The sequence below is a fragment of the Arabidopsis thaliana genome, chromosome 5 (genome assembly GCF_000001735.4).
Source record: "Arabidopsis thaliana chromosome 5, partial sequence".
Taxonomy (NCBI): Eukaryota; Viridiplantae; Streptophyta; class Magnoliopsida; order Brassicales; family Brassicaceae; genus Arabidopsis; species Arabidopsis thaliana.
The window spans coordinates 2,988,114-3,011,490 of NC_003076.8; the positions used below are offsets into that span (position 1 = coordinate 2,988,114).

Sequence of the window (23,377 nt, forward strand, 5' to 3'; positions counted from 1 at the left end):
GTAGTGGAGTCCTTGACTTCTTCTATTGAACCGGTTGGTCTGGTACGGTTAACAACACGATGTAAATGCCTCAACACGCTTATAAGGTAGACGATAGCCACGTTCTGATCACTGCGTAGCTAACGTGTCTTTACGTAATTTGCTTTTTTTGGTTTTATTCTCGTAATTAATTACTTGCTTTCTTCTTTCTTATTGAGTTTAAGGTTCTTCGTTGACATACTATTCTCTGTTGTAGCAACACTAAGAAGAAGCAGAGAAAATGAGAAACCTTAGCTTCATCGTCTTATTTCTATTGACCCTCTTCTTCATTCATCATTTGGTTGATGCTTCTTTGCTAGTGAAGTCTCTTCCTGGTTTTGAAGGTCCTCTTCCTTTTGAGCTCGAGACTGGGTAAACAAAAAGTCCATCTCTTTCTCTCTAATTTGTCAAACATGTCGTTTGAGTGATCTAAAACGTGGTTTTCTTCTTTTGCATGTGGGATTTTACTAAAGATATGTGAGTATTGGTGAATCTGGAGATGTTGAGCTCTTTTACTACTTTGTGAAATCAGAGAGGAATCCAGAAAATGATCCTCTCATGATTTGGCTCACTGGTGGACCTGGCTGCAGCTCCATCTGTGGATTGCTCTTCGCAAACGGTAACAAATATTCCATTTTGTATCCTGTAATGAGTCTTAATATAGATGCATGCATAAGTTTATAATGAATGTTTTAAAATGTCATGTTTCTTGATTGCTCCTTAAGACAAGTCTTTCAAGTTGAAGTTTTATTGTTTTTTCTTTCTTTCTTAGGTCCTTTAGCTTTTAAAGGGGATGAGTATAATGGGACAGTACCTCCTCTAGAGTTGACATCTTTTTCATGGACAAAGGTTTGAGAGATAATTTCACCAATTTTTATGATTCTATTTCTCTCTAATATGTAACAACATTTTGAATTCATGTATACTCGATTGTTTTTCAGGTGGCTAACATTTTATATTTGGAAGCTCCTGCTGGCTCTGGATACTCTTATGCGAAAACTCGGCGTGCTTTTGAGTCGAGCGACACCAAACAAATGCACCAAATTGATCAATTTCTTAGGAGTGTTAAGTGTTGTTTTTGCTTTGTTACAGTTTTTGATGAGTTTTTCTAGTGATATTTATGTTTATCTTAAGAGTTAGTTTTGATTCTGATTACTTGCAGTGGTTTGTGAAACACCCGGAGTTTATATCGAATCCTTTTTACGTTGGTGGAGATTCATATTCCGGGAAAATTGTTCCAGGAGCTGTGCAACAAATTTCACTTGGTAGCCTTTTCAATCACCACTTTTCACAGTTTTGGTACTTTTTAGCTCAAAGCTTTCAATCACATTCTACTATATGAAAACAGGAAATGAGAAGGGCCTCACACCACTCATAAATATTCAGGTGTTAAAAGGGTCTATTCCTGCAATAATATGAATACTGTTGAGAAAAGAAAACGTTTTGTAGTAACACATTCCTATATAATTGAGCAGGGTTATGTTCTTGGAAACCCTGTGACAGATAAAAACATTGAAACTAACTATAGAGTTCCATTTGCTCATGGGATGGGACTTATTTCAGATGAGCTCTTTGAGGTAATCTTTATCTTCATCAATCATATCATATGATTGTTGTGACATTTGGTTACAATTATTCTTTTTTCACTACTTATTACATTGCAGTCACTTGAAAGAAGTTGTGGAGGCAAATTCTTCAACGTAGACCCAAGTAATGCAAGATGCTCAAATAATCTTCAAGCTTATGATCATGTAAAGACTTTATACCGCACAAATCACTTGAGTATCTTATCTCTGATTGCATTTTCACAGACTAACTTTTTCTCTTAGTTTATAGTGTATGTCAGAGATATACTCAGAGCATATTTTGTTACGAAACTGCAAAGTAGATTACGTCTTGGCAGACACACCAAACATCAGAACCGATAGAAGAAGAGTAATGAAGGAATTTTCAGTAAACGATTCATCATCATTGCCACCTCCTAGCTGCTTTGTAACAGTTTTCTCTTTCACTTTCTTTATTATTTTCTATATCCATGGGTTTGAAAAGTTCTGATATGTCTTACACTTTTTTCTCAGACTTATAGGTATTTTCTGTCTGCCTTTTGGGCAAACGATGAAAATGTACGCAGAGCTCTAGGCGTGAAAAAGGTACCTACGTGAATTGAATTGACTTGGTTCTATACAAAAATCACCAATTCAAAATGTGATGCAGGAAGTAGGAAAATGGAACCGATGCAACAGCCAAAACATACCATATACATTTGAGATTTTCAATGCAGTTCCTTATCACGTAAACAATAGTCTTAAAGGCTTCCGCTCTCTCATCTACAGGCAAGATTAATATTTGTTGATGTCTAAGTACAAGAACTAGTTTTTTTGTATCTTTATAATTTGACAAAACTCATGTACTTGAAACAGTGGTGATCATGATTCTATGGTACCATTTTCTTCAACTCAAGCATGGATCAGAGCTCTCAACTATTCCATTGTTGATGACTGGAGACCTTGGATGATGAGTAGCAATCAAGTCGCAGGGTAACAAAAGATACATTGTTTCTAACTCCATTCTCCTCAATTTCATTATCTTTAAAGACGCTCTTTTTTATCGGTGTTTGTAGCTATACAAGGACTTACGCAAACAAGATGACATTTGCAACCATCAAGGCAAATATTTCTTTCTTGTCTTGTCCAAAGCTTCTGCAGGAAAAACAGAAAGTGATAGAGTTTTTTTTTTTACTTGAATGTTTTGCAGGGAGGAGGACACACAGCGGAGTATACTCCAGATCAATGCTCTCTTATGTTCAGAAGATGGATTGATGGAGAACCTCTCTAAAGATTCTCACTCGCTTCTCTCTCTTTCTCTCTTTGTTGTTGTTACAGTTTAAGACTAATGTTCAGTGAATTGTAATTTTGCCACATGCTATTCTGTGAAATCTTCAATGATTTTGTGTTGTTGTAGAACTCTAAAGTCTAATCAGAAAGGCTCTGTTTCATAGCAAGTAACAGACCCTGTTTCATATTCCATTTAAATATTTCCAAAGCAGAAAGTCATTTTATTACTTCTCAGTCATCAATGGTGAAAAACAAAATCCAAATCCCAATGTTTACATCTCAATTGAAAGGAAACAACAAGAATGATATAGGAATCTTGAGTCTATTCATTATTCGACCTCATAAGTCGACATTGCAAAATATGTTCAGTAAAGTGAAAGGTCTCCAGCATCAACTGATCTCTTCACAAGTTTAGCCCATGATTCATTTGTTTCTTGGATGATCTTCAAAGCATAGTCCTGTAACAGACAAACCACAAGTGTATAGCTCTTCTCAGTTTCAGTACCAAACATAAACCACCACCACTATAGAAGATTAAAAAGAAGGACTTACTTTGTTTGCTGGTTTGTCTCCAAGACCAAATCTGTTAGCAGGCTTTCCATCTGGGATCTTGTAGTCTCTAAACCAGTCTCTAATGGCTGTTAGTGTACCCTGATCAACAGATTTAGAGTCAACAACAGAAATTTGTTTTTGCATGAACGTATGGGGAATGGTTTATACTAGTAGTAGCTCGTACCGGGAAATGTTTCTCAACATCTTCAACATCATTCACAAGATGAGCTTTTGGGTCATCCAAAGAAATGGCAACAATCTTCCAGTCTAGCTCACCTTCATCAATCATAGCTAAAGCAGCTAAAGGCTTTATCTTTAGAATATCGCCTATCTTCCTTTGTGTTTCACCAATCTCAACAACATCAACTACATATATCCAAACCAAGAATAAGCATAATCTCTTTGTTCCAAAGTGATTAAATTTTCCATTACATGAAAGAGTATCACAGATTTACCTGGATCATTATCCCCAAAACATCCTTCAACTTCAGAATTTGCATGAGATGGATCTTCCCATGTTTGAGGAAGCAACCCATAGTTCCAGTTAATGTTATACCTGGATCAAATCCATTCCATAAGTCATTGATTTCAAAGTCTATAACAAATAGTAATTCAGAAAATGAGCTAACTTGTCATCAATGGATGCTGAAGCCTCTAAGAAATTAGCTTAAAACAAAGCAAAACTTATAAAAAAGGGAGAAATATATTTTACTTACGGATAATATCTGAGCTTCCCCTTCTTAGTATCCTGCTTAATAGGAGTGAAATCTTCATCAGTAGCAACCTCCATTTTTGCTTTTGACTCTTTAGGTATTTCAACTATAAAGTTGAAAACTCCATCGCCTAAGGTCAATGGTATATCATGCCATGGAGAAACCTATACACAATTGGAAACCATCTTTATCCAGCCTTTCACTAAAACACGGAACAGAGTAATAAACCAAAAAGTATTTCAATCAACAATCAAAATGTTAGAAACAGTGGTTGCATTCTCAGAGAAGATCTCTTTATTATAGTGAGCTTAGTGGTTAGCAAAAATGTTGGTAAACAAATAATCCACTTACTCAATCTGTCCCCATAACCAAACCTTGAACACAGAACAGAGTGATGAACACTTCAAAGCAAATTGACAATGTAGATCTTTAAAACATTGACTGCAAACTCGGAGAAGATTTCTTCATTATGATTCATCTATTCGTAACCAATTTAACCAAAGATTATTCCAAAATAACAATGTGCAAACGTTATCCATTCCTCAATACTTCCCCAGTAAACCAAGCTAAGATTTTAAACACCGGAGACAGAAAACGGAGAAGTCAGAAACAAAAGGTACCTTCTTTCCAGAACCATCGAGGAAGAAAACTCGATAATCTAGGGATTCGGCCGGACCTTCTTCTTGAACCTTAACCTGAGGATTGTAAATGGCACTGCAGGAGAAAGGTCTCTTAGATTTCAACACCAAAGCTCTTCTGCTGAAGCAGAGACCACCAAATCCGCCGCAGGATTTCTTCGCCGGAAGAGTGAAAGCTTGCTTGGCGAGGAAACAGGAGGTGGTTTGGGTCACGGCCGTCGCTGCAGTTAACACTCTAGTAGCCGCCATTATTGTGGAAAGATTGAAAATGGTGGCCTTTCGTTTTACCCTCGACTGGCTCTCTTTATTCTTTATCACACCACCAAGAAAGACAGAACACAAAAACAAAAACAAAGATTTATTTTATGTTATAGATCACGTGGGGTTCTGTTGAGTAGGTATTACCAACCTTTAGTAATAATAGATAAATAGTTCAAATTTGGACTAGAGTGCACAAAGGTTTCGTGGTGTAGTTGGTTATCACGTCAGTCTAACACACTGAAGGTCTCCGGTTCGAACCCGGGCGAAGCCAAATTTATTTTTCGTTTTTTAATTTGTGAAGATGAACTCTGTTTTGGGTCCTAAAGATTGGTTTTGGATAATCGAAAACAATAGAGAAGTACGTTGAAAAGGTCACATATATCGTACACAAACTGATAAGGATTTATACAAAGTTGTATCAGAAGCAGAGGAGACATAGGCATGATGTGATGATGAGTACATGATCATATAGTTGAGGAAATAACTTATTGTATCTCTCTGATTATCTCTCAGTTTCATTTTCTGATGAATTCAACACCTTTCTGAATACTTCCGGCTAATTCATCTTTTGCTTTCTCCAGACCAATCCTACATAAGAATAAGGAAATTAAGCTTGAGAACTCTCTTTCTATCTCTCTGAGATAAGTATTTTGAAAGAGATGAGTTATGTTTTTTCTGACCTTTCGTATTCGTTTAAGGGTCCAAGCTGATACACTTCCTCTGCTCCTGTACGGCCAAGGCGCACTTTTGTTGCAAAGAAAGCTAATTCTGTCACCTGTGGTCAATTGCCATTTCAAGTTAAAACCGTTGAAACAATGAAAGAGAGTGAAAGAGTTTTCAAGATTCACCTGTGAAGCAACAAAAGAGCATTCTACGACATTCGCATCTCCTCTTAACCCGCGAAGGCAAGCATCTGCAAACTTGGCTGCAGCATATGCCTATAGTAGTAGTACATTTCACATGGATTCAGTACACTGTTCCAGAGAAATAAACAGGTGTAATGATGATGTATTAAAGTGATTTGGTTTGGTTTTACCATTGAAAGTGTTGCAGAACCAGCTCCAGCTTTTGCCTCCACAACTTCAGTTCCACCATTTTGAATCCGGTTTGTCAGGTACTCAATTTCTTGAGGTGTGAAGCTGCTAGGAGGTTTAACCTGAGGAAAAAGGATTATGCAAAAACAATCAGTTAGCAGAGAAGCTAATGTAATGGAAATGAACCTTTCGTCCTATTCATATGATACCTGTGACAGTAGTGGCAAGATTGTGACTCCGGCGTGTCCCCCAACTACTGGCACATCGACTTCTCTTGGATCAAGGCCAAGAACTTCTGCCTGCACAAGAATTTAAAAAGATAAATTCTTAGTGTTTAAAACTCAACAAAACCAAATGGAGTGAGGAATCATTAGGCATTATTACCACAAATGTGTTGGCACGAGCAACATCGAGTGTAGTAACTCCAAGGAGCTTCTTAGGATCATAAGTTCCAGCTTTCTTGAAAACCTCAGCGGCAATGGGGACAGTAGAGTTCACAGGGTTGCTGATCAAGTTGACAATAGCATTAGGACAACATTTTGCTACACCTTCACATAGTGTTTTAACAATCCCAGCATTGATTTTAAACAGATCATCGCGGGTCATCCCTGGTTTCCTCGGTATACCGGCTGGTATGATCACAAGATCCATACCCGTTAGCGCGTCCTCAAGCTGCTTCGCTCCCAAGAACCCGCGGACCTAATCAATCAAGAGTGGTCATTACTCATTCATTAGCAAGAAGAAGTAATCTTATGTGAAGTTTTCAAAGTTTAAGAGAGATACTTACAACAGCTCCAGTGTCCATATGACTGACGTCAGCAGTGACGCCAGGAGCATTGACAACATCGTAGAGATGAAGTAAAGAGACAAGAGGGTTCATCTTCATCAGCAAAGATAAAGATTGTCCAATTCCACCTGCAGCTCCAAGAATTGCTACTTTGAATCCTGGATTACCACCTTTAGCTCTGCAGTTTTCCCGTCCGATTACAGAGTTCTTGGCCTCCATCTAATGGTTGATCAATCATGAATAAGAAGAAGAAATTTCACTATCAGTCCTAGATGACTTCAACGGAGTCATAAACAGATTGGTCTCTCTAATGGCATCAGAAATCTTCAGTTACTAATTTCAAGAAATGGAAATATACACTTGTAGAAGCGAATGTCAAGTTCATGGTTGAACTATAAATATTCAGAACGTTGATGAGTCTAGACAAATCAGTTTTGTTTGAGAGTGAATACAAACTATTCTGGTTTTAGTAGAACAACCATCGAATTTAAGAATATAAAAAAAGATAACTTGAGTTAACAGCAAAGGTAAAGAAAACCTGAGGAGTGAGATGAGCTGAAATCCTAGCAATCCTCTGGTTGGCATCTCCACGAAACTCCATTGTTGTGTTCCTCAGTTTCCTCTCGTTAGGAAGCTGTTTAAGAGTTTTAATTTGTATCAGACAAGAAACAGGACCTTAAAACATGGGGACTAGATTGAATGATTATGACGTAAGTATTTGTATTATAAGATTTTTATTATGAGAATTTGTGTGGAAAGAAATGTTGTCCATCATGTAGGAAGCCTTCCTTATCCCTTTATCTTCAAGTTGTTTTTGTCTCTTGACCGTTGTGGCTCTCAAATTTTCCGAGGTTTTACATGAATAAACCTATAAATGGTAGTAGATTCCGGTGCGACGATTGTATTGGTCGCTTAAAGGAAGCCCACTAAAGGCCCATACTGCCGTTTAGTGAAAAAGATTATAAAACAAAAACGTTTATTTATTTAGCAACCGGGAAGTGGTTTCACCACCGATCCAGCATAACAATATCCAACAAATCTTGAGTTTTTGATCCAGCATAACGTAACCGGCTACAAACAGATTCGGAGATTCCCACACATTTTACAGCTTTACACAGGTTTTTGCTGAGAATGTGACACTTTTACCATAAATGGCTTTCAGTTTCGATCAATGGAGCCACCAAGTAAAGACATTACTAGCCCACCGCCGTGAACTCTCTCCTCCGGAACCATGAAGTCATAGATGTTTGTTTCTCCTTCATGTGAATTACTTGGAGATTTCATTGATGAAGGTACTAGAACCTGCATCGGTATCATCATCTTCTTGTTCTTCTGCCTATTCTCAAACTGTATTCGTTCAACAGAATCAGTACAATCAGAGACAGCGCTAGCTCCAGACTGAGAATGATCAGAAGTAGAGCCAAAAACAAGGCCACTAAAGAGTCCCGGTCCAATCAAACCGCTCTTGCTTCCATCTTTGTTCTCCCGAGACATAATAGTGTTATGCGCAGCGCATAAACCGCTCTTTCCTCTAGCAAATTTCTCACATTTCCCATCTCCCCAAGAACATCGTTTCCCACCACCGTGAGCTTTACAGAAATCAGTACTACCTTGAGCACTCTTCTCACAATCAATAATCTTGCAACGTTTCCCACCACCATGTTTAACACAACTGTCAGTGCGACCACGCGCACTCTTTGTACACCCCACCACAACACATCTTTTCCCCCCACCATGAGCAACACAGAAGTTAGTCCCACCATGTACGCTTTTAGAGCAAATCCCACCCCCATCAGCGAGACAGCGTTTTCCACCACCGTGTGCTTTACACAGAGGAGTACTACCTTCTGCTCCTTTGCTACATCCTGAAAATATGCAGCGTTTTCCACCTCCATGGGCTTTGCAGTAGTTAGTACTTCCTTGAGCTCCTTTCTCACAACCTGAAAAATACTGACAACGTTTCCCACCACCATGGGATATACAAAGACCAGCTTGTCCTTCAGCACTTCGTGTACAGTCTTCGATATTACATCTTTTGCCACCACCGTGTTTGATGCAGAGGCCCGACCTGCCACGGGCTGCTTTGTCACATCCTTCAAGGAACTCGCAACGTCTTCCACCACCATGAGATATACAGAAATCTGTTTTACCTTCGGCGCTCTTCGTGCATCCCAAGTGTTCACACCTCTTCCCTCCACCATGGGTTTTACAAAAAGTGGTTTTACTCTCTGCACCTTTGTTGCAGCCTGGTTTTTGGCATCTCTGTCCTCCTCCATGGCTGATGCAGAGTCCTGACGCTCCTCGAGCTCCCTTCACACATCCCATAAATTTACACTTCCTCGGATTGCTTGTCCTCTGCTGTACATAGAACTCTGTGTAAGGTGATGGTTCTTGGCTCACTTGTGAATGGATACCGGTTCCAAAATCTTTAAGTTGTTGAATCTGTGAAGGGTTTTTAACATTTGGATCTAACAAAAGCGATGGCATGTATCCACCTGATCTCTTAGCTGAAGAAGAACCTTCATCAACAACAGGGATCACACCACCATTATCAAGTCCACTGAAAGTGTCTATGCTTACAGCAGGACGACCAAGTTGCAGAACTGAATCAGCTTGAGTAAATCCAGAAGCAGAATCTTTGTTGCTGTTATTAACGCCGACACTAAAACAGTATGAAGTCGACGTTGGACCCAATCCGAGGACTAACCGGCAGCCATCATCAGTGAAACTAGATACATCGGAACAAAATTGGTTTTCAGAGCCCCCAAGACACTTCAGGCTAAGAGCGGTGTCACCCATATTAATGGCACTAGAGAATGGAACTACACCTTTGTCCAAATTCACATGAAGATGAAAAGGATATAGATGAAAGAGAGCTCCGAAATAGTACCACTTAGCACATCATACTTGTAGCTATAAGCATATATTGGAGCAAGTTGAGAGATGAACAACTTCCGCCACTTACAAAGCCCGACGTATCTGCCCTGTCCATCTTCAAGAATGGGAAAACAGCACTATCCTGCTGGTGTTAATACTGTAAACCGAAGAATGTTTGTTGGAGATTATCAGGTTCCGCTGAAAAGCAATGATCTTTGTTGAAGTATGCTACTGTTGAGAACTGTCCACATGACCTGAAAATAAATCCAGAAAGGATGCAACTTGAGAGTTAACAAGAAGCATGAAGAGCAAAGAACATTGTACAATCAAAAAAAAAAAAAACTGAAAGGAGCATAAGGCTGACCGAAGCAAAGAACAATCAAAGGCATTTGAAGTAGTAGCACAAGATTGGAAGCTAAGTAGCTAAGTACTCTGCTTGAGACATCTTTACTCAAATATAATTCATGATAGAACAGAATTGGGGAATGGTAATCAAATGATATAATCAAAATTTACAAGGTCCAAAGTCAAGATTTTTTCCTCTGTGATACAGTTGTCATTAGAATGATTGAAGATCCAAACACAAGTTCACAAGATCCTAAAATCTGAGAAAATATTTGTTTTCAGAAGTTTGACTTGGAAGATTGACTATTGAAAGCAGGGTCAGAAAACACCACAAAAGGTTATCTCATCCTAGTATCAGAAAACTTATGGACAAACCAATAAACAAAAAAGAACCTAAAGCACTTTGGAGAAGAAGAAGATCTAAAAAACAAGATTTATCATGTAATTATAATACTCTCAGCATAATCTACATAACAATGATTTCATAGACCAAACAAAGTCTAAAGATAGAAACAGTCATGCATTATTATTAGTAAGTCATGAACTCAGATTAAGCAAAATTAATGATAAAAATCCAGAAGAAAATTTAGATGTATAAGGTGAGTAAGAGAATGAAGGATGAAGAAGAGAATTCAAATACCTGGTGGATCTGAAACTCGGGCTCACAGATAGAATTCCAAGGAGAAGACAAGAAGAAGATTTCAGAAACAGGTGTCGAAGATAGAAGACAAAAAGATTATTGGCAAATTGGCAAATATGATAGTGGAATTATTATAAGCGTCGAGGAGTCAGGTTTTGTCTACAATGTGAAATACCTAAACTACCCTCGGTCTTTTAGCCCTCACTTCTGATTGGGGATTTGATAGTTTGCTAAAACAAAACTTGTAATGGAATTTGTTTTTAAGACATCAACTTTGTTCTGGTTTACCCTATAATCCATTCCGAAATTTGTGTAGATTCTATTTACTCATCTATAATTTGCCATTCTGAAATATTGTAAAAGAAAAGAGAACATGATGCCACTGATATGGAAACTTTGAATATATTGACACCAAAAATTATAAATTTCTAATACAGTACATATTGTAATCAGAGTTTACATTTGAAGAATCAGAATGTAAACATTAAAAAATTCTTATTGACTTATGTATGAATTCTCTACAAGAGTGAACTCTTTTAGCAATAGCAATTAGGGTTCTTGCTTCTTCACTTTGGTATCATCCAAAACTCCAACAAGGCATTTCTCAAGTAAGATATCAACATTGACCCAGGCATGGTATTTGTTGAATAAGAGCGTACCGTCTCTTCCAACCGCTTTCATCAGCATATCGACACCTCCAGGATGAAAATTCATATAAGGCGATATGTTGTATACACGACCTTTCAAAACAGTCCACATCGAATCTCCTGTTCGGTGTTTCTTTACTTCATCCATTGGAATAAGCCTCTTGTTTGACTCTCCCTTCAGGCCTGCATAAACAAATTGTCTCTTTCATTAACCAACACATCAAAATGTATTTAGGAAAAAGAGGACTAAGAAAAGAAAGCTTTGCTTACCTGCAAGATCGGGATGTGTTCGTGTAAGTTTCAACCAATCCATTTGGCTATAACCCTTTTCAAATGGAACCTTGGTACGAGTGATAGGCTTTCTAGCTGGAGTTTTGAAAGTCTCAGAGGATTCATTGGATTGCTTTTTCGAAGACGAAGAATCAGTCACCGTGAAAGACAAAGAACCTATTGTTTCTTCCTTTGGAGGAAGAGACTTGTCTTTCCAAATAAGACCATTGCTTTTTTGTTGATCTAACCCATCTTTAAGGGTAATACTACCTACATCTGATGCAAGATCTTTAACTTCACTATCTGGTGGTGAAACCTTCAAAATTGAAAACAAACCAAGAATCAATCATAAAAGTCTAGAACTTTCACGTTTCATAAACATTGAAATCATGAAGAAATGAGTGGAAACTAACCAACCTTTGAGAATGTGAAATCATCATCTCTACTAGTATCCATCTTGAGCTTAATCTGCACGCAGTTTGCATAACAATTCGTATCAGTTAGAAACAAAACCTAAAGTCTATGTAAAGCACTCACGGGAAGAAGAAGACGAAGATCTAAACAAACGAAAGTTGGAGGCAAAAGCAAAGTCTAAAGGTGACGATAATAGGGATTATTGGGTGGGAATTTCTTAAATTCGGAAACTTTAATCTAACAAAAACAGATTTGCAATTCTGATTCATGAATCCATATCAAGCAAACAATAACAAGGGAAATCAGATGTACTAGAAGAAAATTGGATAGATACCTGGTGGATCTGAGACTGCTCCAGACAGAGAATCAAAGGAGAAACAAAGACCAGTGGAGAAAACAAAGAGCGACGAAAGAGGGAGAGATCTAATTGGCCGTCAAGGATTCTTATGAGAATAATCATGTTCTTCTCTGGAGGCTGCAATCAAAATACCAAATTCGAATCGGTCTAATTCGGTTTTGTTTTGGGGTTGTTGGATATCCGATACAATTTTGGTTCGGTTCAGGTCAGAGATATTCAATCCGAACTTGTAATTTGGTCCCGGTTTTGTGTAAAGGTCTTCGTATTTTTTGGTTTTGTTCGGTTATCTATCTCGGCTCCTTAATTTGGGTTGGTATCAAGAAGTTACAATTTACTGTTAACCAGAAAAAAAAATGTAGTCACACAGTACAAATTATGCAATCCCATCACTTAGTAACGAAAATGCTGGCGAGAAGAGACCCCAAAAAACAAGATCTGCTCTCACATTCTCTGCTATAAAATATGTACCAAATTGTCCTCTCTTGTCATTAAGATCCGATGAGTCCTCTAAACCGAGCGTACGACAGTATAATCACGAACAAGACTATGCAAAATGTTCCCGTGAGACTTACGACCTTCATCAACAACAACAAAAAACACATACCAATGATATCATCAGGTTAAGGTGTTCCATTCTGGTGGAAACTGAAATGTGACTCGTACCCATTTGAAAATGTAACCATGGTCGTGGTTCCATGTGTTGGGAATGTTCATGCCGAATATTCCGGCGATCATAGAGTACACTGATACACAGACGGTTCCTGCGCTTAACATTAGCTCTAACTGCAGAGAATTTTATTGCTTTTCATACACATCAAAAAAAATTTAAAAAAACTTTAATAATCCTGAGCTTTTCTTTTATATTCACTCACCTGAATCAGCTGATTTCGATGATTGTCTAACTGCAAATAAACAGTGATTATAGCCTGTAAGAGAAATTACATTTTCACAACATTTAAGAAATTCTGACTTTTCATTTTTGGTTACCTGGATGTTAATGTAATCCTCTGTGTCATCAATATACTCGCGTAGCTGCATCATGTTCAATTATACTTTCTAAGTCGGAGATACCACAAAGACGAAACAGGAACAAGAAGATACAATACCTCGGTTAATTTGTTCAAAGTGCTGTCTATTTGCATGAAGTATGCCTATTAACAAAAATCACATTAATGGTTGTTTATACTTCATATGTAGCTGGAAACAAGTATTACCTCAAGCAACATTTCAAGCTCTTCAACATCAGTTTCGTCGTCTCCACGAACCGTGACTAAACTCACTCTACTTGCTCTGGAAATCATAGAACCTATTGTTGGGGAAGTAGGATACCAAATGGGTTCATCTGAAACGCTGACAGATGAAGATGCACCAACAAGCTTCCTTGTAAGGTAGAGATCAGCCATATCACCATCATCATCCAACAACTGTTCAAGCTCATCCCTTACCTGAAAAAAAAGCGACGAGAGAGATTAATTCTTCTCTGTTCCACTATCGTATATCTTGAATGTTCACTTGACATATGTGAGGAAGCTTCATACTCATAGTATATGTGGCAACACAAGTTCTAAACATAGACTCTGTTTACCAGTGAAACATACTCACCTTTTGGACCCGAGCTGTCAAACGGGTCATGGCACTCTTCAATTTACGAACTCTTTCCAAGTTACGGCTACTTATCTACAAAATGAAACGGTTCTCATCGACTGAATGGAGTTAAATGAAGTTGGAATTAGATCAGTGATGACAATAATTGCTGAGTTAGCTACCTTCAAGGTAAGTTCATCCAAAGCAGGATAAGCAAACTTCTCTAGTTCTGTTGTCCTTGCAGCTAGAAAACTACAAATAGCTTCCAAGGCCACCTCTAGCGCCCGGAATTCAAACGGGGATTCTATATAGTAACAAACAAACACTTCAATACCAAAAGTGAAAAGAGTGAATGGTTCATTAGTTCTTATGTAGGCATCAAAAGATCAAAGATTTTTCCAATTTATATCCTTAAAATAACAAAAGTTGAGGCCTTGAGGGGTACCATCTTCTTCACCCAAATCACCATCTCCGTGAACACCATGTGCCTCGTTTCCTACAGGTAATCTTCTCTGAAACTCCTCCAGGACGGGGATAACATTTTCATCTGACGAATCTCGGATCAAAACCTAAAAAGCATTTTCAAATAACCAAATCAAGCCATCATCACTTCAAAAGGAGACAAAATGTTCCAAATATCACATAAGTATCAAGCCGAAATAGTGAACTTTTAAAAAAGTCTTCACATTTGGCTACAAGCCAGTAAGAAATGATTCTGACCTCTTCGGCAGTGATAATCGCCTTGATATGCTGCATCCGACCAAAACAAACACGAATCAATTGAAAAAGCTGTGAAAAATCCAAAAGCAGAGGAGTGGCAAAAAGTCCCAACCTCTAAGTTAAGAACAATGGCTCTTTCTCGACCCAAAATAGCAGAAGGGTAAAATAGATTCGGGTCAAGGATCCGGAGATCACGAGCGTGGATTTGAACACGGTGCATAATCACGTGTTTGTCAACGTCAAGCACAGTTTTTTGCCCCGTGGCGTCTATGGAAATCCAACTCCTTGATAACTGAGATGTCTTCCTCTTCGCCGTGACTACCGCCGATGAATCCACCGGAACAAGTTCTCCGTCAGGTGACATCTCCGATTCTTCACTGCTTAAACCCAATGCCTACCAACAAAAAAAAAGCACCCAATTGAAGAGAAGAAAGATCGAAACTTTTTCCCCTAAAGTAAGAAATTAAAACCCAGTTGGAATCAGAAAAAGTGAGTTTTCGTAGTATCTGCTCCTTTTTTTTCATTATTAAATTCCTCGAAGGTCGTCGTTCTCTTTTTAAAATTTGTTTATTAATTTAAAATCTGACGACAGAGACAAGACAAGTACCATTTTTTTATGAGGGTTCCTTGATATTTGCCTTTATCAAAGAGACGACGGCGACAAAGAGACCGTCGACGGCGACAATCACGACTCGTGAGGCGTGACTGAGAAGAAGAAAACCAAAAGACTAATTTTTGAAAGTTTTAAAAAAATTGTCAAAAGGGTAATGTAGTCAATTTCATTTTGAAATGGAAACCAATCGCCCAGACGCGATTTGGTACCAAAATAACATATTCTTTTCGTTTTTAAGCCCTCAAACTTTTAGTCTTTTCAAATTTGACCATTAAAAATAAATTCACCGAATAAGTCCCTATTACACGCTAATGTTGAAGGAATGTTTCAAGCTACCCACATGGAGAAGATGATGACCCAAAGCGAGTTTCCTCTTTCCGATCTCATCAACTACACCCAGATCCTTACACACATCGACCTTAAACCTAACCACCGTCTCTTCCTTCTTTCCTAAACGAATCTTCTCGAACCCTAGAAGTTGCTTCCTCGGCGATCCGTGTACCTCCGGCGGCGTCGTGAACAGAAACACTGTCTCAGTCCCCTCTCTGTCTCCGACATTCCTTACCTTCAATTGAACCTCAAAATCCGATCTTTCACCGACGGCTTTCTCGCAGTGTGGTCCGATCGCGTCCAAAGATTGACACTCCGGCGATCGACAGGATTGGCTCTCGTCAAGATTGAGAGAGACGAACTTCGGAGCTTTAATAAGCTGGTGACTGAAATTAGTGTAACTGAGCCCATCTCCGAAGGCGTAAACGGTTTCTCCGATGTAAAATCTGTAAGTCCGACCCAGATACCCGTTTGATTTGTCGGGTCTCATGTTCATATTCGTCATCGGAACTTTCTCCACGTATGACTGAGGATACCACGTCATCGGTAATTTCCCGCCTAACCAATAAAAAAATCGCCGGTTATGAAAATGACAATCTTAAAACCAAACCGGTCGATAAATCACTGGTTCAAATCGGAGAACAGAGTCTTACTCGGATTATGACGACCGAAGATGACGTCAGCAATGGCGATACCGCCGGCTTCTCCAGGATATCCGACCCACATAATGCTTGTAATCTTCTCATCGTTCTTGGCGAATGTAATGTCAAATCCTCCACCGGACATTATGACTAGCACCACCGGTCCTCTCGCGGCCTTAGCCACTTGAGTCACAAGCTCTTGTTGTTTTCCGGGAAGATTCAAGTCTATGCGATCTAATGTTTCCTTCTCAATGGTTTGATCGGCTCCCATTACTAACACCGTCGCATCTGCAGATGCCGCTAGAGTCTTGGCTGAGTCTAAATCCGCCTCGGTGCAAGTCACGTTGAAACAGCCACGATGATACTTTGTGGTCAACACCGTCCTCTCAAGTCCTTGAAGCGGTGTTGTATACTTGCAAGCCACGCCTGAAAACATAACAATTATATTTGATCCACGTTCGAGGTTTGAGTTTAAAATTAATTTGATATAAGTTATGAATTTACCTTCGTAATTTCCTATCATAGTTTTTGTGACATTAGCATTTGGTCCGATTACGGCCAACGTCTTGATGGCGGAAGGAGAGAGCGGTAGCGAACCAGCTGAGTTCTTGAGCAAGACAATGCCTTGCCTTGCGGTTTCTACGGCTAGTTCTCGGTTTTCAACCGTGCACACGTCCTTGGGACCCAAACCACCATATGGCTGATTCTTCGGGTTACCGTCAAAGAATCCTAAGCGCATCAGAGTCGCAAAATTGTTTGAAATTGCTTTGTTAATAGCTGCTTCGTCGATCAGCCCCTTCTTGACCGCATTCTCTGTGTGGTTACCCAAGAAAGAACCACAATTTAGATCCAAACCTGCCAGTATAGATTTAGCTGCCGCTTCCTCTGGAGTCTTGGTATAGTGTTGTGAACCATACAAAATACCTAATGAATCGCAATCCGAAACAATGTACCTAAAACAAACCCGTAGGTCTGGACTGCCCAATCCAAGCTGTGAGTGAACCGTATGAACCAAGCGAAGGTTTGGTCCGTACGGTTGCTAAAGGTTGAGGGTATTGCGTTAGGCTGGCTTCACAGAGCAGCGACTACCTCCCGCTCTCAGCAGTGGATGGACCACGGTTCGTCGTCACACAAATCCACTATGATCCGCTGGCTCGTACCCAGCTTGAACCACCATTTTTTTCGTTACATTTTAAATTGCTAACTCATTTTATTTCTCCCCTCTCTGTCTCCCTCGACGACGTTCTCGTAGTGCGCTCCATTTTTTTATTAGGGTTCCTCGATTTTTGCCTTTATCAAAGAGACGACGGCGACAATCATGACTCGTGAGGCGTGACCGTGAAGAAGAAAACCAGAAGACTTAACTACGAAACTTTTAAAAAACTGTTAAAAGGGTAAGTTAGTCAATCGCATTTTGGACGTGGTTTGTGGAAACCAATCGCCCAGGACGCGATTTGGTACCAAAATAATATATTCCTTTCTTTTTAGGGTAAATTGAGCACAGTAGCCGTTGATCCACTTTTAATTTCAGATTTTGACATTGTGGGCTGGCCTTTCATTTCTTAGCCATTCAGCCAAAAACTGACCAAAATGCCCTTGACGAAACTGAACCCGGTTTGTACGTACGGATCACATCGTTGGAATCCAAGAGAACCGGGTTTGTATGTACACTGTTCATTGACGAGAAATGCATTAAATGTTTTCTGGATTTTCGGCGAATTTGACACTTGAGATCGGTTTTACATGAATGAGAGTACGATTCGTTGAAATATTATATATGCATAATATATATTAAAATATACAGCATACATATAACTTACATAATAACTTAATCTGGATGTCAAAAAATAAAATTAAATTTTTTTCGTAGACAATGGTTAGAGAATTTTTAAACTCATTTTAATGTTGTACCATGTACGTTCCAATAAATAATTTTGTGTACGTACATAGTATTAGATTGATGTGATTTATACATTTTTATGATGTAACTGTTTAGAGCGGTCGTATACGTGTACGTGTATCTCAATATTATCGTGTATGTTTAAGGGTTTAGTTTAAAATCTTGTTTATTCTCAACAATTTTAACTCACCAACAAAGATGTACGTACATTATTATACATGTACATACATAACATTTTTCAAAAGTATGAGGAACAACTATACTTTGACCATATATTTTTATTTAATTATTATATATGAATAGATTTATGATGAAAACCCCAAAATATATTTTATCTAATCAAAATAACCAAAAGTTTCTAATGTACAAACTCAATAAATATTTTGTATGCCGCCTTTACAATAAAACAAAATCTAACATGTTTATTTCTATTTTAAATAATATTTTATTTATTATCATTTGAAGACAATTCACGATTAGCAATATCATATAAATATATATGCGTAACGGTAATAATATATACGTACACGGTAGTAATGTGTACGTACACGGTAGTAATGTGTACGTACACGGTAGTAATGTATGTAGTAATGTGTGTGTACGTATACCGTAAATTACATATACGTACAATTTTTTTTTAATGAAGGGTATAATTGTAATTTTGCACTCGTCTTCAACCTCTGCAACCCTAATTTTGCAGCCGCTTGTTAACTCATTAACATCCAAAACTCCTCGCCGCCGACTACTCTTCTTCATCTCCGCCATTTGAGTATGAACAATAATTCAAGAAACCAGAAAATCCTCTTTTTGTTATACTTTATCACGAGCTCGATCGAAATTTTCTCAACTTAAGCAACGACTAGAACTCGCACAGAGCCTCAATCGAAATTTCACTTTCGATCGGAGTTTGTGTTTCGTCGGAATTGTTCTTCGTCTTCGACAAACAGTTTTTGATTTCCTTTGGTTGTCAGAAAGTTAATAACGTGTTTTTGATTTAATTTTAAATTTAAATTTTGGTAACCAGAAAAATAAAGAAACGAAACTGAACCGCCTCCTTTCATTTCTCGTTCCAGGGCAAATTTGTCCATTTTTGGCTGAATGGCTAAAATCTGGCTGGACCAGTCCACTTTGTCTATTTGTGGAAAAAAAAGTCAGAAAGGTGTCCACGGTGAAAATTTCTTTTCTTTTTAAGCCCTCGAAATTTTATTCCTTTTAATATATGACCATTAAAAATATATTTACCGTATCAGCCCCTGTTACACGCTAATGGTCAAGGCTCTCAAGGAATGTTTCAAGCTACACAACGCGACTATACTCTTTCCGATCTCATCAATTTCACTCAGGTCCTTACACACATTGCCCTTAAACCTTACCTAACCACCGTCTCTTGCTTGTCTCTTAAACGAATCTTGGTTCTAAAAGATGCTTCCTCGGCGATCCGTGTACTTCATATTTTAAAAATAGCGTTCCTAACTACATTATCGTCGAACTCTGGAGGAGAATACAATGCACTATCAGAATAAAGGCGAAATAGAACCGAAATTTGTTTAAGAAGTCATAACTGGTTAAGGTTCCAAGAAAGAGTTGTGCAATGAACAAGTATCAATCACTTTCAGTCGTCAATTTCCAACGAGCTTTTTGTACCGAGCGTACGAGATTATAATCACGAAAAAGATTGCGCATAATGTTGCAGTGGCGCTCACCACCTTCCATATAAAAAGAAAACACCAACTATATCAGGTCCCTTAAATTCGGAATGACTAACAGGTCCATGGAATTGAAGTGTCATTTCATACCCATTTGAACATATGTTCTTTGGTGTTCCATGAGAAAGGAATGTTCGTGCTTAGAATTCCAACGACTAAAGAGTACACTGATATACAGACGCTTCCAGCGGTTATAATAACCTCAAACTGATACAAGGGAGAACAAGATGAAGATGAATAGGACATTAAGCCAACACTTGTCTAACGTTTTTGATTTTTTATCTAAGAACTAATTCAACAATCTTGTACTTTCTATATTCACTCACCTCAATTAGCTTATTTCGACTACTGGCTAGCTGCAAGATACCGATGATTATAGTTTACATATAATATATATGAGAAAGAAAACATTTTCTCATTACATGTGTAAAATTCTGGAAGATAGAGAGTGTAAGTTTCCATTACCTGGAAGTTAATATAATCTTCTGTGTCATCCAGGTACTCGCGTAGCTGCATCAGTCAGAGATGTCACAAAGATTCAAAACTTTGAATAGAAAAGAGGCGAGGAACAAGAAGATACAGTAAGTACCTCGGCTAATTTGTTCAAAGTTCTGTCGATTTGCATATAGTGTGCCTGTAAAACAATAACAAAATAAATCAAATCGTTGTTTAAGTTCCATATGTAGCTGAAACGGTAAATATATATATATATATGCAACATTCATGCAATAAACAACCTCGAGCAACATTTCAACTTCTTCAACATCATTTTGGTCGTCCCCACGAACCGTGGCTGACCTCACCAAATGGCTCTTTGCTCTGGAAATCTTAGCACCTATTGTTGGGGACGTAGGATACGAATTAATTTGTTCATCAGAATCGCTAACTGGTGAAGATGTAGTCGCAATCTTCCTTGAAAGGCAGAGATCACCCAGATCATCGTCATCCTCTAACCACAGTTGAAGCTCATCCTTTACCTGAAATGCTTATTATTTCATGCATTTGGTTTATCACCAAAAAATGTGCATCAAGAAATGTGAGAAACTAAACAATACGTGTTTGAATTCGTACATCTTCCGAATTGACAATATTCTTACAAGACTTAAATCTTGCATTTTTCAGTTTGGATTGACGCTATAATTAATTTTGATGAAGAAAAGAGATATTTGTTTCGAGAATTAACTTTAACACATATAGGGTTTGATAACACTTTTTTGTTGTTGTTGTTTATGTAAGCATTTTACAAGCGAATTCTATGATGGGTTTTAAACGCTAGCAACCGCAACCACCCGGAAACATAGCTTCTGCGGATGATAGCGGGAAAACCAATGAAGCTACTCACTTTGAGCGATAATTAATTGTCACGAGGCTTTTGCTTATTTCATAGATAAATATCCTCTCTAGGCAAATATCTTGAGTGTCTACCATGCTATCGAAATTAGAAAAAGAAAATCATATGCTTACTTTTTGGACCCGAACTGTCAACTCATGGAAATCTTCAATTTATGCACCTTACCGAAGTTACGGTTACTTATCTACAAAAATGATATTGTTCTCATCATCATATGAAAATTGAAACGCAATTGGAAATGTATGAGTGACGGGCTGAGATAGCTACCTTGGAAGCAAGTTCATTCAAAGCAGGATAACCAGACTTCTCTAGTTCTGTTGTTCTTGCAGCTAAGAAACTACATATGGCTTCCAAAGCCACTTCTAGTGCCCGAAATTCAAACGGAGATTCTAAGATTGGAAACACCACATCAGATACCGACAACGCGACAAGTCGAATAGAGAACGGTTTTTATGGAAAAGCATTACAAAATATATATATGCCAAAAGGACAAGAATGTTTTGAGATCGTAATGTTTAAACTTACCATCTTTTTCAGCATCAACTTCTGCACCTGAGTCCTCTTTTCCATCTGGCTGACCACGGCGTTCCCTGTTTTCAACACCCAAGCGTCTCTCAAACTCCTTCGCAACGGGAATAACATTTTCATTTAATGGCTCCCGAAGCAAAACCTGTAGCATGTCGTGTTAAAAAACAAAGAGAGACTGAAATAGCCAACACATAGACAAACATTCGAATTCTAAGCCATCAGTTTAATGGAGAGAAAATGTTCCAGCTACAGAATGTTAGAGAACTCACATTAAAATTTGATGGTACTTAAAGTAATATATGTCTTAACAAATTAGTATTGAGATCAAATCGTGAAATCAACCCACTTTAGCAAGTTTCGGAATTGTCTAAACTTCTTCTAGAGAAAAGAAAACCCTTCAAGTAGGAGGAACCAAATTCCAACACAAAAGTTTTCTATATTTAGAAAATGTACCCTAACTGTTACGAATCAAAATTCACGTTAAGCCAAGAACCGAGCACAAGATAGTGGATCGATCAAACTAACGAGTTCGTCTATCGCAAAAAGAAACAAAGGATAAAACAGAGCAAGAACAGAGGAACAAAAAGAGGGCGACAGAAGATTATAGAGTAGAGTATCATCATTATACGAGTTGATGAAATTTCATTTCTCCTAAGTTTAACCTGATCATGCGAATATATAATCAAAGTCGAACCTACCTACTACAAAGTAGTCTAGTAAAAATGGAAGGCAGCGAGTAGAAAGTAAACTGACCTCGTCGGCAGTGATGATCACCTTAATATGCTTCATCGGACCACAGCGCAATACCAAAAATGATTAACACGTTTGAGAAAACCCAATAATGTATGAAGAAAAAACTCAGAAACAAAAATGGCCTAACCTCTAAGTTCAGCACAATGGCTCCCTCTCGGGTTCGAATGCTTAAAGGGGAAGAAATGCTTGACTCGAAGACCCTGAGGTCACGAGCGTAGATATGGACACGGCGTATGATCGCGTAACTGTCTACATTGAGCATTGTACTATTCCCTGCAGCGTCTATGAGGAGCCAACTCCGTGATGGTTTTCTTTTAGCCGTGGAAACCTCTGACGGATCCACGTCTGAATCAATCGACATCTCCGTCTGATGCTCGCGGCTTCAATTCAGCAAGACAAACCTATACAGAAACAGCACCCAGTTGATGAATAGGATCAGAATCCCCTCAAATGTCACGAATTCGTCGGAATATTTTAAAACTCTGTAAGGATTAAGCAAAGTGGGTTTTCTTGGGACCATCTCCACCTCTTTTTCATTTATGATTCCCCAAAAGTCGTCGTTCTAATCTAGTCTAAGATCTAGGATGGAGTCTTTCTTTATTTGGTTATTAATTGTTGACCCCGTGTAATTCGCGGGAATATAATTTATACTATTTCTGGCTTATGGCATTTCAAATTGTCAGAGGAGTTTTTTACTATCCCGCATCAAATTGTCGATAAAAATATTCCTGTTGAAGGCAAAGCATGCACGCGGCAGGGCTGCTATTTCTCCCACTTTCCTAGTGTGTCTGCCCTGCTAAGTTTACTTTAAACAAATTCCCATTATTGATTGGTAAGTTTACGTACTTTACCCTAGTTCATAT

General features: G+C 38.4%; 8 protein-coding genes, 1 non-coding gene and 1 pseudogene across 32 annotated transcripts, besides 1 other annotated feature; 2 read left to right on the forward strand and 8 right to left on the reverse strand.

Moving 5' to 3' along the window:
• Positions 1–200: 200 nt before the first annotated feature.
• On the forward strand, positions 201–3,043 carry SCPL19 (serine carboxypeptidase-like 19). The gene is made up of 14 exons (NM_121001.2): positions 201–390; positions 492–637; positions 791–867; positions 960–1,082; positions 1,181–1,283; positions 1,367–1,404; positions 1,494–1,595; positions 1,683–1,769; positions 1,855–2,010; positions 2,097–2,168; positions 2,233–2,351; positions 2,439–2,555; positions 2,639–2,684; positions 2,773–3,043. The coding sequence occupies exons 1-14, from the start codon at positions 260–262 to the stop codon at positions 2,851–2,853; spliced, it is 1,398 nt and encodes a 465-aa protein (NP_568215.2). The 5' UTR covers positions 201–259; the 3' UTR covers positions 2,854–3,043.
• PPa6 (pyrophosphorylase 6) lies at positions 3,036–5,100 on the reverse strand. The gene is made up of 6 exons (NM_121002.3): positions 4,738–5,100; positions 4,121–4,281; positions 3,860–3,960; positions 3,589–3,770; positions 3,405–3,503; positions 3,036–3,310 (listed from the first exon to the last, which is right to left on the reverse strand). Exons 1-6 carry the CDS (start codon positions 5,002–5,004, stop codon positions 3,218–3,220), a joined length of 903 nt encoding a protein of 300 aa, NP_196527.1. The 5' UTR covers positions 5,005–5,100; the 3' UTR covers positions 3,036–3,217.
• Positions 5,101–5,213: 113 nt separating this feature from the next.
• On the forward strand, positions 5,214–5,287 carry AT5G09655. Its single transcript has one exon. It is a non-coding gene; the product is annotated as a tRNA-Val (tRNA).
• A 10-nt stretch (positions 5,288–5,297) lies between these two features.
• Positions 5,298–7,671, reverse strand: PMDH2 (peroxisomal NAD-malate dehydrogenase 2). 5 transcript variants are annotated; one of them, NM_121003.4, is made up of 8 exons: positions 7,376–7,671; positions 6,838–7,056; positions 6,435–6,749; positions 6,260–6,349; positions 6,053–6,172; positions 5,865–5,954; positions 5,697–5,791; positions 5,298–5,604 (listed from the first exon to the last, which is right to left on the reverse strand). In NM_121003.4, exons 1-8 carry the CDS (start codon positions 7,436–7,438, stop codon positions 5,532–5,534), a joined length of 1,065 nt encoding a protein of 354 aa, NP_196528.1. In that variant the 5' UTR covers positions 7,439–7,671; the 3' UTR covers positions 5,298–5,531. The 5 variants fall into 5 exon arrangements, with proteins under 5 accessions (NP_196528.1, NP_001330735.1, NP_001119199.1 ...); NM_001343054.1 differs by having other exon boundaries at positions 5,331–5,604; positions 6,438–6,749; positions 7,376–7,562; NM_001125727.1 differs by having other exon boundaries at positions 5,331–5,604; positions 5,697–5,954; positions 7,376–7,562.
• A 127-nt stretch (positions 7,672–7,798) lies between these two features.
• On the reverse strand, positions 7,799–10,819 carry AT5G09670 (loricrin-like protein). Of its 2 annotated transcripts, NM_180470.2 has the most exons (2): positions 10,700–10,819; positions 7,799–9,968 (listed from the first exon to the last, which is right to left on the reverse strand). In NM_180470.2, the coding sequence occupies exon 2, from the start codon at positions 9,634–9,636 to the stop codon at positions 7,996–7,998; it is 1,641 nt and encodes a 546-aa protein (NP_850801.1). In that variant the 5' UTR covers positions 9,637–9,968; positions 10,700–10,819; the 3' UTR covers positions 7,799–7,995. The 2 variants fall into 2 exon arrangements, with proteins under 2 accessions (NP_850801.1, NP_196529.1); NM_121004.2 differs by having other exon boundaries at positions 7,799–10,803.
• Positions 9,731–9,829: a sequence feature (AT5G09670.uORF1).
• A 262-nt stretch (positions 10,820–11,081) lies between the features above and the next one.
• RLF (reduced lateral root formation) lies at positions 11,082–12,545 on the reverse strand. Of its 3 annotated transcripts, none has more exons than NM_001343055.1 (4): positions 12,365–12,545; positions 12,034–12,084; positions 11,617–11,932; positions 11,082–11,529 (listed from the first exon to the last, which is right to left on the reverse strand). In NM_001343055.1, exons 1-4 carry the CDS (start codon positions 12,488–12,490, stop codon positions 11,249–11,251), a joined length of 774 nt encoding a protein of 257 aa, NP_001330400.1. In that variant the 5' UTR covers positions 12,491–12,545; the 3' UTR covers positions 11,082–11,248. The 3 variants fall into 3 exon arrangements, with proteins under 3 accessions (NP_001330400.1, NP_196530.1, NP_001031861.1); NM_121005.4 differs by having other exon boundaries at positions 11,089–11,529; positions 12,365–12,478; NM_001036784.1 differs by having other exon boundaries at positions 11,107–11,529; positions 12,034–12,488.
• Positions 12,499–15,426, reverse strand: MGT7 (magnesium transporter 7; the record flags this gene model as incomplete). Of its 14 annotated transcripts, none has more annotated exons than NM_001343059.1 (12): positions 15,300–15,426; positions 14,805–15,086; positions 14,693–14,722; positions 14,418–14,541; positions 14,155–14,276; positions 13,991–14,065; positions 13,603–13,833; positions 13,495–13,539; positions 13,376–13,420; positions 13,261–13,290; positions 13,052–13,149; positions 12,610–12,963 (listed from the first exon to the last, which is right to left on the reverse strand). In NM_001343059.1, exons 1-11 carry the CDS (start codon positions 15,300–15,302, stop codon positions 13,120–13,122), a joined length of 1,017 nt encoding a protein of 338 aa, NP_001331883.1. In that variant the 5' UTR covers positions 15,303–15,426. The 14 variants fall into 14 exon arrangements, with proteins under 14 accessions (NP_001331877.1, NP_196531.2, NP_001331878.1 ...); NM_180471.3 differs by having other exon boundaries at positions 13,052–13,171; NM_001343064.1 differs by having other exon boundaries at positions 12,499–12,963; positions 13,052–13,290; positions 15,300–15,419.
• A 126-nt stretch (positions 15,427–15,552) lies between these two features.
• Positions 15,553–17,474, reverse strand: AT5G09700 (Glycosyl hydrolase family protein). Its single transcript, NM_121007.3, has 4 exons — positions 17,409–17,474; positions 16,781–17,315; positions 16,289–16,702; positions 15,553–16,193 (listed from the first exon to the last, which is right to left on the reverse strand). Exons 1-4 carry the CDS (start codon positions 17,451–17,453, stop codon positions 15,607–15,609), a joined length of 1,581 nt encoding a protein of 526 aa, NP_196532.2. The 5' UTR covers positions 17,454–17,474; the 3' UTR covers positions 15,553–15,606.
• Positions 17,475–19,392: 1,918 nt separating this feature from the next.
• Positions 19,393–23,033, reverse strand: AT5G09710 (annotated as a pseudogene). Of its 3 annotated transcripts, none has more exons than one of them (9): positions 22,515–23,033; positions 21,759–21,903; positions 21,501–21,622; positions 21,347–21,417; positions 20,620–20,859; positions 20,472–20,516; positions 20,348–20,392; positions 19,973–20,089; positions 19,393–19,882 (listed from the first exon to the last, which is right to left on the reverse strand). The 3 variants fall into 3 exon arrangements; another variant differs by having other exon boundaries at positions 19,414–19,882; positions 19,973–20,392; positions 22,515–22,544; positions 22,642–23,033; another variant differs by having other exon boundaries at positions 19,414–19,882; positions 22,460–23,033.
• AT5G09711 (uncharacterized protein) lies at positions 22,897–23,034 on the reverse strand (the record flags this gene model as incomplete). Its single annotated transcript, NM_001125729.1, has 1 exon — positions 22,897–23,034. The coding sequence occupies one exon, from the start codon at positions 23,032–23,034 to the stop codon at positions 22,897–22,899; it is 138 nt and encodes a 45-aa protein (NP_001119201.1).
• Between the last annotated feature and the right edge of the window lie 343 nt (positions 23,035–23,377).

Excerpts from the sequence above, each read along its gene's own strand:
- AT5G09700 (NM_121007.3), bottom strand. The coding sequence starts at position 17,453 with ATGGTGGTTCAAGCTGGGTACGAGCCAGCGGATCATAGTGGATTT. Across the intron at positions 16,703-16,780 it reads TATGATAGGAAATTACGAAG|GCGTGGCTTGCAAGTATACA; the intron begins GTAAATTCATAA and ends TTATGTTTTCAG. Across the intron at positions 16,194-16,288 it reads CTTCGGTCGTCATAATCCGA|GCGGGAAATTACCGATGACG; the intron begins GTAAGACTCTGT and ends TTTATTGGTTAG.
- PMDH2 (NM_001125727.1), bottom strand. The coding sequence starts at position 7,438 with ATGGAGTTTCGTGGAGATGCCAACCAGAGGATTGCTAGGATTTCAGCT. Across the intron at positions 7,057-7,375 it reads CAGCTCATCTCACTCCTCAG|ATGGAGGCCAAGAACTCTGT; the intron begins GTTTTCTTTACC and ends ATCAACCATTAG. Across the intron at positions 5,605-5,696 it reads CCCTTAAACGAATACGAAAG|GATTGGTCTGGAGAAAGCAA; the intron begins GTCAGAAAAAAC and ends ATTCTTATGTAG.
- RLF (NM_001343055.1), bottom strand. The coding sequence starts at position 12,490 with ATGATTATTCTCATAAGAATCCTTGACGGCCAATTAGATCTCTCCCTC. Across the intron at positions 12,085-12,364 it reads AGCAGTCTCAGATCCACCAG|ATTAAGCTCAAGATGGATAC; the intron begins GTATCTATCCAA and ends AACTGCGTGCAG. Across the intron at positions 11,933-12,033 it reads ATGATTTCACATTCTCAAAG|GTTTCACCACCAGATAGTGA; the intron begins GTTGGTTAGTTT and ends TCAATTTTGAAG.
- SCPL19 (NM_121001.2), top strand. The coding sequence starts at position 260 with ATGAGAAACCTTAGCTTCATCGTCTTATTTCTATTGACCCTCTTCTTC. Across the intron at positions 638-790 it reads TGGATTGCTCTTCGCAAACG|GTCCTTTAGCTTTTAAAGGG; the intron begins GTAACAAATATT and ends TTTCTTTCTTAG. Across the intron at positions 2,352-2,438 it reads TTCCGCTCTCTCATCTACAG|TGGTGATCATGATTCTATGG; the intron begins GCAAGATTAATA and ends TACTTGAAACAG.
- PPa6 (NM_121002.3), bottom strand. The coding sequence starts at position 5,004 with ATGGCGGCTACTAGAGTGTTAACTGCAGCGACGGCCGTGACCCAAACC. Across the intron at positions 3,961-4,120 it reads GGGAAGCTCAGATATTATCC|GTATAACATTAACTGGAACT; the intron begins GTAAGTAAAATA and ends GATTTGATCCAG. Across the intron at positions 3,504-3,588 it reads ATGTTGAGAAACATTTCCCG|GGTACACTAACAGCCATTAG; the intron begins GTACGAGCTACT and ends TCTGTTGATCAG.
- AT5G09670 (NM_180470.2), bottom strand. The coding sequence starts at position 9,636 with ATGGGTGACACCGCTCTTAGCCTGAAGTGTCTTGGGGGCTCTGAAAAC.